We start from the raw sequence: 13355 nt of genomic DNA, 5'->3' as shown, positions 1-13355 counted from the left end.
TAAACACAAAAATCCTTGACAATATACAACTCCTTAATTTAATGCAAGTGTTGTCTTGCATTAAATCAATGTCATGATGCAAGTAATTATTTTGTACTGTTATGGACATACTATGAATGTGTGAACCGCTTTGTTAGTAATTTATTTAGTGTACTTACTGCTGTGAACTTGTCTTGACGTGACAAGTATTTACTAGGCTATATAATTGTGAATTGGTGTCGGTCGGGGGGTTAGTGAGAGTATGTATTTCAAGTAGGAACCTCAAAACAGCTCCTTGAAGCTGGCTTCAGAAGCAGGTCAGTGCACAATTTTATGACGTCATTTTTAAAAACCATGGTAAATGGTAAATGGCCTGTATTTATATAGCGCTTTACTAGTCCCTAAGGACCCCAAAGCGCTTTACATATCCAGTCATCCACCCATTCACGCACACATTCACACACTGGTGATGGCAAGCTACATTGTAGCCACAGCCACCCTGGGGCACACTGACAGAGGCGAGGCTGCCGGACACTGGCGCCACCAGGCCCTCTGACCACCACCAGTAGGCAGAGGGCCTACTCCATCAGGAGAGGAAGTGGATTACTCTTTTCAAGTAATGAGTAGAGTAAGGGATTACTATTGCAAAAACGGTAATTAGATTACCGTTACTTTGCCGTAGGAACGCTGCGTTACTGCGTTACTAAAACCGTGATTTTTTTTGCGAGAATGTCTCATGACAGTGACGTAAGCGAGTGCAACGTTCGTGACAACAGCTGTGTGCAGATCAACAGTGGATCACATATCGAGTGCGGGAGAGAGTGTGAGCGTGCAGCGTTTAAAGCGTGGAAGTACTGACCTTACTTTGAGTTTGATTCCATAAAGAGTGACAAAAACATTAGTGTCCGTTGTGTGTGGAAAGAAAACTTCTTTTTACAGCGGAAAAACCCCCCCCTAAACTTCCAAGCAAGCACTGGGAGTGCGCTATGACGTAATGGGAAATTCAGAGAAACTCGCAGATTCTTCAACTGACCGCTGCAGCTCACCTACACCAGGGTAAACCTCCGCCTGCCCCACTCCTGCTTTACAGGTGAAAATAGAGCAACAGGACCGCTAGTCTTTGATTTTATTTATTTTCTGCTGTGTTTTACTTGCATCTATTCGAAAGAGTGAGTGTAAACACGAAAACAAATTTTATTTTATGTGCTGGAATGTGCAGAAAATAGGTTTAAACGTTAAACAAATTTCTTCCAGTCAGAGAATGGTGCATACAGTTAAATTTTTGCTTGATGCATAAAGTTAAAAGATTAAAACTAATAAAACAAGTTAAAAAAAGAGACTTTTCCATTTGATTACATTTTGTATGATGGATTATGCAGAAAAAGTAGAATTGGGCTGAAAGATCTATCGCTTTATCACCTCTTCAGGTTGTAAATCGTGTTTTTAAAAAGTAACTAAGTAATTAATTACTTTTGAAAATAAGTAATCAGTAAAGTAACGGGATTACTTTTTGGGGGAAGTAATCAGTAATTAGTTACTGATTACTTTTTTCAAGTAACTTGATCAACACTGGTGAGGACCTTAAGCTGACTGTTAACTCTGCTCCAGCTCTCTGCAAAACCGCTAGTCTTTTTACCACTGCTCAATATAAAGCATTCTATCATACTGTACAACAGCTTGGTAGGGAAACTACACAGCTGCTGTCAAACCGCTGGCAACCACCCCTCAGCCTCCTAGTAGATACCTCTATGGTATCAACTTGAAACTCCTACTGCTCCTCATTTTAGGGTTCTTGCACAAAGTTAGGTATCCACACTGTCAGCCCAGCATTACAGCAACATTGTAAAGGACGTTACCAATCCATTTTATCACCCATCCTCTTTGCTGCCATTTGGAAGACAGCATAGGGCTCAAAAGACCTGCACTTCCAGATTCAGGAACAGGTTCTATTGAACAGCCATAACTGCACTTGGTTCTCATTTTGGCATCCTTCAAGCAAGTCATGAGATGCACTTGGCACAATTCCCTTTAAATTGTGCCTTGTCTTTAAAGCATTCAGGTCAGTTTTTATGGTAGTCTGTATCGTCTTAAAACAATTAAAATTATAATAGCATTTCTCTTAAGCATATTGCATACATAGGACTGCTATGCCATTTTCAACTGTTCAAGAGAGACAACAAATTTAACTGTATGTGTCGCACGAGACAGATTGCTATATTAGAATTAATCATTTCATCAAAGTGTGCCTAATAAAATGCCCAGTGAGTTTATAACTCTGATGTAAATAATTGGCAATGAGGGAATGTCCCCATCTGATGTAGATAATCAAGACCATTGAACCTGTGACACTCGTTTCAGCTTTTATTTCTCATTCACTCATCCATGCAAACCTTTCAACATCCATACCTGTATGCACACAAGCTTCCATTAGGAGTACAAGATAGCATCATTTTGTTTTTTTAAATAAGTAACAAAGGACTCTAGTCAGATTAACCGAAACAAAACTAAGACTGGAAAATGATGCTTTTTTCCCTTCAAGTCATTCTCATATTCACCAAAACCAGAAGAATTTCAAGAATCCTGTAATATCAGTGTGCACCTCTAATTTCAGATACAGCAAATGCACACACACTGAAATTTTAGGGACCTTTAGTTTTCGAAAAAAATGTCCACAATAAGGCTAATTAAGCAGAGTCCAACTTGTCGACTAACCACTTATAGCAGATCTATATGAAAACAACTGAAAACAAAGGGCCACTTTAGAACTGCCCTGAATAGAGACCATAACAGTCTGGTGAAAAATACTACCTGTGTTTCTATAACGTCAGCTTGTAACCATTATAATAGTTGAAGATCAGCTGATAAGGCATTTTAGATGAGTTCATGAACGAGAAGCAGTCGACGTGGACTCTGCTGTGCTGCCCTGCCTTCAGCTAGTATAATGTCTGCCTTGACTAAAGCCAGCCTGGCTATAATGCTGCCCACCATGCTGGAAGAACTGTTCAAACTGTCCTCCTTGGTTAAAATTCTGCCCCCCTCTTCCTCCCCAGCCCCCTCCTTGTCCTCCTCCTCCCCTTCCTCCTCTTCCTCTACCCCCCCGACCTCCTCGACCACCACCTCTGTCTTGGTAATGACCGCCATCATGGTATCCGCCGCCTCCTCCTCCATGGTAGTTGGGATCCTGGAAGCCTCCTTGGTGGTTTCCTCCATAACCTCCTCTTCCTCCTCCCCCGTGATGACCTCCTGCATCCTGATAGTAGCCCTGGTTGTAACTGCCTCTCCCTCTTCCACCTCCTCCTCTACTTCCTCTCTCCCCGTGTCCTCCTCCCCCGGCTCCCCTCTCATAGCCCCCACGGCCACCTTGAGAGCCGTGATCGTATCCTCCCCTGCCACCTCCGTGCCCACCGCCGCCATAGTGTCCTCCGATTTGGGGAGCATCTTGACGCTTCTGCCAGGTGGGCATCTCTGGAGGCGGAGGCTCAATCTCACACGGCCGACCTCCCCTGTCTGGTACTCGGCCCATCAGAACCTGAGGAGAGGAAATGTGCTGAAATCAAACAGTTGTGGGACGCTTGACCACAGCGCCACTAGACGTGACGCGTGGATGACCAGGAGAAACATTTCAAACTAAAGTTACTGTGCTGAGCTTTATATGTTTATTACCACCAAACAGTCAGTATTAAATCAACGCATTTTACACTGAAATAAAAACAGAGTAAAAGACATGAAAAGGAAGAAGGACAAGTGTCACTGCACTGATGAGCCCACCTTATTGATGGCACAGGCCGTCTTCTCTCTTATCTTGCCGCTGCTTGTGCGGAGGATCTTGGAGAAGTCTTGGCGAGCGGCAAGAAGATGAGCAACAGAGACTTTACTTTTGTTGGCAAGAGCTGAACGCAGTGGAGGGTAAACTTTACTCAACTTATCAGCATGTGTCTGAAGAGAGATGAGCACAATAAAGCCCATAATCCACAACAGGACAGTAACACATCTATTGTATTAAACAGTATTTTTCAAAGTATATGACTAAACACGAGACTCAGAATCAACAATCAACTGGCAGAATTATTTGAAAAGATGATTACTCTTTTCATCATTTTATAGCAGCTTATATTCCTCTGGATTTCAGGCTGTATCTCTTCAGGAAGCCTCTAGAGGCAGGAATTTCTCACCGTTTTATATTATTTTCAAATAATAATTACTTATGAAAAGTTGTGGTCCGGATGAAGTTATTACTTCAAGTCCACCTATTCTGCCTTTTCATATTTTCTGTCATATCTCCTGTTCAGATACTCATATTAAACATAACCAAAGTTTAAATGATGAGTCCAGCGTATGTACATGTGAGCCAAAAGCTCAGGCACAAACTCCTACTCCTGGCTCTATATGATGTCAGCGAGAGCATGTGGCCGTAATGTCGCACGCAGTTCTGTTTGTCAGCAAAGCAGCCACACCCACCAAATGAATGGTGACCTTACAGGAGAAGAGCCAAAATAGCTATTTTCAGATGCAGGACAAACTGACGGCAGCACAAACACCGGCAAAAGATAAATAAGGATTATTTTGGTTTTGGCCCAACATTTTTATAGTGAGAAGAACAACATTTAAGAGAGCAGAAGATTTTGTAGCTAACCCAATTAAGAACATTTGCTATGAAAGAGAGCAAAGAGCAGTACCTCTGTAACCCACAGTGCTCCTGTTTAAAAAGCTAGACACGTGCTTCATACTTGGTTAGGAGGATGCCACGTTGCTACGTACCTTTGCTCTATCGGACCAACCGAAGGACTGCACCGTCACGTCAAGACGTTTCAACAGCATCTTCCTTCTCACCTCATACTCATTCACTAGCGCTTGGTTTATAGCCTCAATTTTTTCCTAAGGTAAAAAGATTAAGAGAGAAGAAAGAGTCTTCACATACTATTCACTGACTGTTCTGCATTTCTCCACCATTTTTACTTACCATGTGCACAGGTCCAAGGGGCTTCTTTAACAACGGCTCCCCTACATGGTTTGGTGGAACTCGACTAAGGGCTTCTTTCAGCTGAAAGGAAAAAGAGAGCATGTGCAGATGTGTGCAAGTTGAATTGTAAAAGTATCTGCTTTCAAAGAAAAAACACTTTAGGAGGGCAGGAATCCTTTCCCTGACTTCAGATTGTCAGCCTCATGGTTGGTTGTTGCAAAACATTCATTTCTCTCAGTGTTGCTGGCAGGCAACTCACATCCTTCCTTTGCTTTTAAGCCTACATTTTAAAACTCGTTCACTCATTGTAAGTTTACACACTTTCTAAAATGAACACGAGTACCATGCTTATACACCTGTTTTACACTAAATGTCAAAAAGAGTGAAAACAGTGCTGAGCAGTGCTTTCATGTAATATCAGTTTCTACCACAAGATGGTGCAGCATCCACTCATAATTCAACCTGAAGAGGAGGCGCACGGGGACATGACAAGTATCTATTCCAAATGATAAAAAGTCCACATGACAGCAGCTTTCTACAGCTTTGGAGATGAAAAGAATGAGTGATGATGTTGATTGGAAGCCACAAAGCAATGGCTATATTAATAAAGTGCTAATGTTTCCCAAATGGACTTCTTCTTGTTTGTCATTTTAGACTAAATGCCCTGCATGTGATTACCTCAATTAGACTTACTTTGCTGTGGAATCTAAGAGCAAACCATACATTTTATTTTCTTCATGTTAGAGGGTGGGCAACTACACGAAATATTCTGGTAAAACACTGCCCCTTGGTAGTAATAGTTTGGGTACATTTTGCAGAGGTCAACAAAAAAAACCCCAATAACAAGAAGGCTTTGTATTTCTCTGTAACGGTAACGTGCAAAATTCATTATGAAATTCTGCCTCGGCCCTGAAACTTTAGCCATTTTATGTTTATTCACTGCAAAACAGTTATATTTTAATCATTTATCTCATATATGTGAAAACGAATAAATTAGCAGCAGTGGGAAATCTTTGGGTTGGGGCAGGCAAATGTTAAAGTCTGCCTAGAGTGCTGACACAGATGAGATGTTATCAGATAATAAAATATTAAATAATCATCATAAACATTTATAACCTCTCATCTCAATTACTGCAATGCACTTCTCATAGAGATCAGCCAGGCTTCCATTGCTCGCTTACGGCTGGTGCAAAACACGCTGCTCGATTTTTTTCTGGTGCAAGTGAGAGCACATCACTTCAAGTTTAGCATAACTTCAGTGGCTGCTCGTTTATGAATTCAAAATCCTTTTATTTGTCTTCATGTCTCTTAAAGGTTCTGCCCCATTTATCCGTATGAGCTGCTGCACCCTTTTGTCCCAGATGTTTTTGCTTGTTTCAAAGGTCAGAGGTGACCTTTACAGCTGCTGCTCCTTCACTCGTCGTTTTTAACTCTCACCCAGTGCGAGTTATCACAACACGATGTAATATGGTGTCGCTCTTTTTTAGAGACCCTACTTTATAGTGGACACCACCTCTGTGTCTAACTGACCTTCTTCTCTATGCCACTGAAGAACTGGAACATGGTGATGTTGGCTGGAGGCTTGGACATGCCCAGTGCCATGCAGATGCCCTTCAGTTCTTGGAACGCAGGGCTTCCAGACTCCTGGGCTTTCTTCTGAGGCTTGTTAACCAGGATCATCCTCGACGCCTCCAACTCAGAAACCAGAAAAGCTGAAACCCCCCAAAAATGAATTTGAGTAAATTCTTATTGCTTTGACAGTGAGATCAGGTTTCTGAAAGTCACATTTCAAACAAATCAGCTCCACTTGAGATTTACAAGTCGGCACTAATCTGTGTTTTGAGGCCAAGACAGTGAAGCAATACTCCACCTTCATTTACTTCCCTCTGAAAAACCGACTGGGAACTGCCCAAGTTAAAAGACACACAGAGTGTCAGGGTGAAAACTGTGGCGACAGCCATGGCTGCGTTCTGTCCAGACAGGTCAGATCCAGTATCCGCTGCTGATTTTCCTGCCATCATCAAACTATGTTCGTAGTTGTTCAAGCTCAGTTTAGATTTATTGCTCATGTTTGACTCCAGCCCTGCCACAGAATGGTGAAATGTCCACTGTACAGCACCTTTCACCTTATCACAGGTGTGAGAAGCAGTTAAGAAGATGGAAGGATGAACAGATTTTTGTAATTTGTCATTATGTTTTCCTGACCTGATTCTGACCTGAACTACAGCAAAAACATGAAGCCAGTGGACCTCAGTGTTTATAGTATAATTACTCAGTTTATGCGCTGATGAAGTCAGGAAATTCAGAGGATGACAACATGGGTGACTACAGTAATGCTGCATGAACACCAGCGACTGCACAGACAGATTTGCAGATTTATGGATCGTGTATGAGAGTAATCCACAGTGAAAGAAGTAAAACTAGATGAAGGCACCTACCAGAATAAAGACACTTCATTTCTAAATGCAGCATATTACTAGTAAAGCTGCCACACCTTCTCCAACCAACAGGTAAAACTGGACACCTGCTGAATGTATGAGTCCTTAAAACTCAAACACCAGTGGCACACCCACAGTGAATGTTTCACTTGTTTTGCCTGCAGTGAGAGCATAGTGCGCAAGACTCACATCTTTCCTCTCCTCTCACTTTTTTTTGCTTTCATCCACATTAGACATTTAAATACAGAAGACATGTTGACATTAGGTGGGCCTTTATCACAGCCTGTGTGTGTCTAAGCAGTTCATAGAAAGTGTCAGGTTTAAGTTGCTCTTTAAAGACAGGCGTGGTTATTAAGAGTGTTTTTCGTACTTATAAGCAGCAGGCAGTCTGTCCTGTTCAGGAACCTCTGGGTAATGTCTCCACTGGTGAGGACAGAGTATGGACAGGTGAGCTCTGACAGCAGGCCGCTCATCTCCAGCTGGAAGCCCTCTGCCTCACTCGGGCCTGGAACAAGAACAAAAAGCACTTTCTAAATGTTGGCTTTTAGATAAACAAGTTGGTTAGATCTCATTTCATTAACTCATGTATGATACCCACAATCATGGACTGGAATTGGAGGCCAGAAAATAACAAACACTGGAATAGATGTTCATTAATAATCTGCTGTACAACTATTCAACAATTATATTTTACATTTGTTAGCATCAGGAAGAGCTTCATGTCCTAGTGAATGAGCAGCGCTTACAGTTGGTAGCATGGACATTTTCCTCCAGCTTGCAGTAGAGTCTGAGTTCTGAGACGATCCAAGCACAGAGCTTGGTAAACTCGGGTGAAGCTGCTCCTCCGCTCACAGCAGATTCCAGAGCTCCTTCTTCCAACAGAGGGCCTTGGTACCTGCACTCAATCAATCCATCCATCACACACACACACACAAATAGAGCTCATATTAAAAAACAACAACAACAACAAAAATAAAAAAACACATAAAACCTCTCTCACTCTTGATGACGAGTAGAAATGAAGCCTGCTAAGAGAGCCAGAGCGTCTCCAAACAGAACCAAAGCACATTTTAAAATGTGGTTATTTAAGGACTCTCTTCTTACTGTCAGGCTTACATGAGGCAACGAAAGTGGCACGAGAGCCCCAGTGACTTGGGAGAACCTACTGGAAATTTCAGCGTATAAGAGATTAATCTGGAACCATCTTCTCTATCTTGCTTAGAAAACTGGTCTGAACTGGTTAATGCAAAATAATGTGTTGGAGCTATCCTCGTATGCATTTTCATGGCAGCAGCTGCTGCTGCTGCTGCTGACGAAGCCTGTAGCTTATCATGTCAAATCACTGTGTAGGCTCGATTTGCATGACTATGTACACACATCAATATGACACTCATAAGCAGCGATTTTAAATTTAAATAAATAAATAAATAAATACACAACACCGCCCGAACGCTAGCTACCACACCAATTTAGCCGTTTAGCTCAAGCTATATTTGTATTGCGCTGGCTAAAATAGAAAAGAATGGGCAGGTCTGCTCCCTGGAGCGTGGCTAGGCACACAGTGTTTCCACAGCGGGATACATAACCGTATTTTCACTTACCCTAAATCTTCCAGAGAGACAAGAATGTCATTCTCCATCCTACTGTTCCCGAGTTATCTACTAAAATCACGAAATACAGATTCCACATCAGCCAGCTCAGCATACACGTTTAACTTCTTCTCCTTCTTCGTTGGATTCATTGGCGGCTGTGACCCCAACTTGGATCGAGCTTTTTTCCGCCACCTGCTGGACTGGAGCGCGATCGGTGACTGCGTTCGTGTTTTTTTCTTCGCTTTTTTACGGCAGCTTGCAGTCTATCAGTGTTGAACTACTGCCATCTCTTGGGTTATACTGCGACACTTCAATTTCCTTAGGAATTTCTTCTGGAATGACAACTGCCGCACTTGTTTAATTTTTGGATTTTTCGATCCATCTGTATAAATCTGCAAATAGTCACTGTACTTGTACCTGAAAAATCCTTTTCTCTTTCCCAACAATTTTCTAACACTTTCTTAACAGGATGACTTTTATTATGACCTTTCAAATGTATCTAATAATTAACTATTAACAGTTTTCTTCTAATATATAGTGGCATTTCACCTGATTCTACCCTTAAAGCACATATTGGCATTGTTTTAACTGACCCTAAGCAAAGTCTCAAAGGTGAGTACTTTTGTTTGCTTTGGACTGTTTAATTTTTGCTCCTTTCTTCTCAGGACCCCGGCTCCAGCTTCCCCTCCACGAAACTGGTTGTACTGGAGATGTATTCCTGTTAAAAGTTAGTTCTTCCTTCCCACTTTTACCAACTGCCCCAACGTTCCCGCTCTAACAACTGTAGAGTCTTTACTGTACGATATGAAAGTGTCGATCCTAGGTAAATACATCTGTACCGAACTGATTTGTTTGCACTCTAAAGTTTTTTTTTTCTGTTGTTTTCATTTTTCACACCTTTTGCTTTGTTTTACATACTCACTGCCCAGTTTATTAGATATCATTAGTACCACATTGGACCCTCGTTCACCTTTAGAATTGCTTTCATTATTATAGATTCAGCAAGGTGGTGCTCAGAGATTTTGGTCCACATTGACATTGTTTCATTATGCAGTTTCTGCAGATTTGTAGACTGCACATCCATCATGCCAATCTCTTGTTTCAGTACATTTCAAAGGTGCTACCGGATTAAGATCTGGTGACTGTTGAGTCCATTTGAGTGTTGAACTCTGTTAAAAAAAACCTTTTAGATTATTTGAGCTTTGTGATATGGTGCGTTATCCTGCTGGAAGCAGCCATTAGAGGGCTGGTCCAAATGTTCATAAAGGGATTAACACGATCAGAAACAATACTCAAGCAGACTGTGTTGCGCTGGCTAACAGCTTCAGTGCACCTTAGCATTCCCCAAGTCCTTTGGTGATGGCGATGAAGAGAGCAGCCTAACATCATTAAAATTTCCAGTAGGTGTTCGGATGGGCTGACGTGATGAATGTGCAAGTCATAATATTTCCCTAAATTTGTCACCCATCTGTACCTTCATAATGTTGTCCTTTTTCAGAGCTTGTTTAGCCAACAAGTACACCATCTGATTTTGTTCTTTGTCCCCGTGACTATCATTCTGTTATCCATATTAGTCACTTTAAAATGAGACTCAATGTTCAGATCAACAACAAGAAAAATCAAAATTACAAAGCGCAATGCAGCTCTGTCCAGATATTTATGGATTTATTGTATTTAATCAAATGCTCCAAATGAGCAGTTTTTAGATTTGTGAACAGGTTGCTTTGAATTGGGCGTATGGCAGTGTACTTTTAATACTTTATGATGTTGGTTAACGTTGGTGTTTGCTCTTCATTTTCCATTGTTAGACTGAGGGCTTTTGTGTCAACCACACTGTACATGAACAAAACTGGACTGCAGGTCTCTTGGTTCGGTTCTCAATCCACATGTTGTATTTGATGAAAATGAAGTTTGAAACAGTCGGGCCAACACATCTTGGTTTGTGTGCGTTATCACTGTTTCCAACTATGGACAGCAGGTATACTGCATGCTCATCATTTAAAGCAACACATAAACTACTACAGGATACTGAGGAAGTCCAATGAAGCACAAACACCAGATAATACAATTAAAGCTTGTTGACATAGTGTGGTGGGATTCACTAAGTAAAAATGAGGCTTAATCCATCCAGTATAAAAAAATATAAATATAAAAAATATAAATTGCAGATTGATCCAGCCTGGCCCACGATTTTGCTTTTTCCACACGGTGCAGGACTTTTCCCCATACCTGCCTTTTGGGAAATGTAGTTCTTTTTCCATCCCCAATGTTCTGTCAACATTTTAGTGACGGCTTCGGCATGGAGCTGTCGCCCTCCTCCGCCCACACCTCCAGAGCCACTGCTTTATCCACAGATACAGTACACAGGTACAGTAAGCAGATACAGTACACAGGTCCAGTACACAGATACAGTAAACAGATACAGTACACAGATACAGTACACAGGTACAATACGCAGATACAGTAAACAGATACAGTACACAGATACAGTACACAGGTACAGTAAGCAGATACAGTACACAGATACTGTACACAGGTACAATACGCAGATACAGTAAGCAGATACAGTACACAGATACAGTAAGCAGATACAGTACACAGGTCCAGTACACAGATACAGTAAACAGATACAGTACACAGATACAGTACACAGGTACAATACGCAGATACAGTAAGCAGGTCCAGTACACAGATACAGTACGCAGGTACAGTATGCAGATACAGTAAACAGATACAGTACACAGATACTGTACACAGGTACAATACGCAGATACAGTAAGCAGATACAGTACACAGATACAGTAAGCAGATACAGTACACAGGTCCAGTACACAGATACAGTAAACAGATACAGTACACAGATACAGTAAGCACATACAGTACACAGATACAGTACGCAGGTACAGTACACAGGTCCAGTACACAGATACAGTACACAGGTACAGTACACAGATACAGTAAACAGATACAGTACACAGATACAGTAAGCACATACAGTACACAGATACAGTACGCAGGTACAGTACACAGGTCCAGTACACAGATACAGTACACAGGTACAGTACACAGATACAGTAAACAGATACAGTACACAGATACAGTACGCAGGTACAGTAAACAGATACAGTAAACAGGTACAGTACACAGGTCCAGTACACAGATACAGTAAACAGATACAGTACACAGATACAGTACGCAGGTACAGTACACAGGTACAGTACACAGATACAGTACACAGATACAGTACGCAGGTACAGTAAACAGATACAGTAAACAGGTACAGTACACAGATACAGTACGCAGATACAGTAAACAGATACAGTACACAGATACAGTACACAGGTCCAGTACACAGGTCCAGTACACAGATACAGTACACAGGTACAGTACACAGATACAGTAAACAGATACAGTACACAGATACAGTACGCAGGTACAGTAAACAGATACAGTAAACAGGTACAGTACACAGGTCCAGTACACAGATACAGTAAACAGATACAGTACACAGATACAGTACGCAGGTACAGTACACAGGTACAGTACACAGATACAGTACGCAGGTACAGTACACAGGTCCAGTGCACATGTCCATTACACAGGTACAGTACACATATACAGTACACAGGTACAGTACGCAGATACAGTACGCAGGTCCAGTACGCAGATACAGTACACAGGTCCAGTAAGCAGATTCAGTACACAGGTACAGTACACAGGTACAGTACACAGGTACAGTACATAGGTACAGTACACAGGTACAGTAAGCAGATTCAGTACGCAGGTACAGTACGCAGATACAGTAAACAGATTCAGTACATAGGTATAGTACACAGGTACAGTAAACAGATACAGTACACAGGTCCAGTACACAGATACAGTAAACAGATACAGTACACAGATACAGTACGCAGGTACAGTACACAGGTACAGTACACAGATACAGTACGCAGGTACAGTACACAGGTCCAGTGCACATGTCCATTACACAGGTACAGTACACATATACAGTACACAGGTACAGTACGCAGATACAGTACGCAGGTCCATTACACAGGTACAGTACACAGATACAGTACACAGGTCCAGTACGCAGATACAGTACACAGGTCCAGTAAGCAGATTCAGTAAACAGATTCAGTACACAGGTACAGTACACAGGTACAGTACGCAGGTACAGTACATAGGTACAGTACACAGGTACAGTAAGCAGATTCAGTACGCAGGTACAGTACGCAGATACAGTAAACAGATTCAGTACATAGGTATAGTACACAGGTACAGTACACAGGTACAGTAAACAGATTCAGTACATAGGTACAGTACACAGGTACAGTAAACAGATTCAGTACATAGGTACAGTACACAGGTACAGTACACAGGTAC

At 41.7% G+C, this 13355-nt stretch overlaps 1 protein-coding gene across 1 annotated transcript; it reads right to left on the bottom strand.

Moving 5' to 3' along the window:
- Positions 1 to 2327: 2327 nt before the first annotated feature.
- On the bottom strand, positions 2328 to 9170 carry tslig3a (tRNA splicing ligase complex subunit 3A). The gene is made up of 8 exons (XM_085478476.1): positions 8979 to 9170; positions 8124 to 8272; positions 7748 to 7882; positions 6470 to 6651; positions 4940 to 5020; positions 4738 to 4854; positions 3748 to 3915; positions 2328 to 3508 (listed from the first exon to the last, which is right to left on the bottom strand). Exons 1-8 carry the CDS (start codon positions 9014 to 9016, stop codon positions 2909 to 2911), a joined length of 1470 nt encoding a protein of 489 aa, XP_085334602.1. The 5' UTR covers positions 9017 to 9170; the 3' UTR covers positions 2328 to 2908.
- Between the last annotated feature and the right edge of the window lie 4185 nt (positions 9171 to 13355).

The sequence above is a fragment of the Copadichromis virginalis genome, linkage group LG13 (assembly GCF_057382275.1).
Source record: "Copadichromis virginalis isolate Kocher_CV1m ecotype Utaka linkage group LG13, C_Virginalis_male_GT1.1, whole genome shotgun sequence".
Lineage (NCBI taxonomy): Eukaryota > Metazoa > Chordata > Actinopteri > Cichliformes > Cichlidae > Copadichromis > Copadichromis virginalis.
Note: the sequence above shows the minus strand (reverse complement) of the source record. Positions and strands in the feature narration are given on the sequence as shown.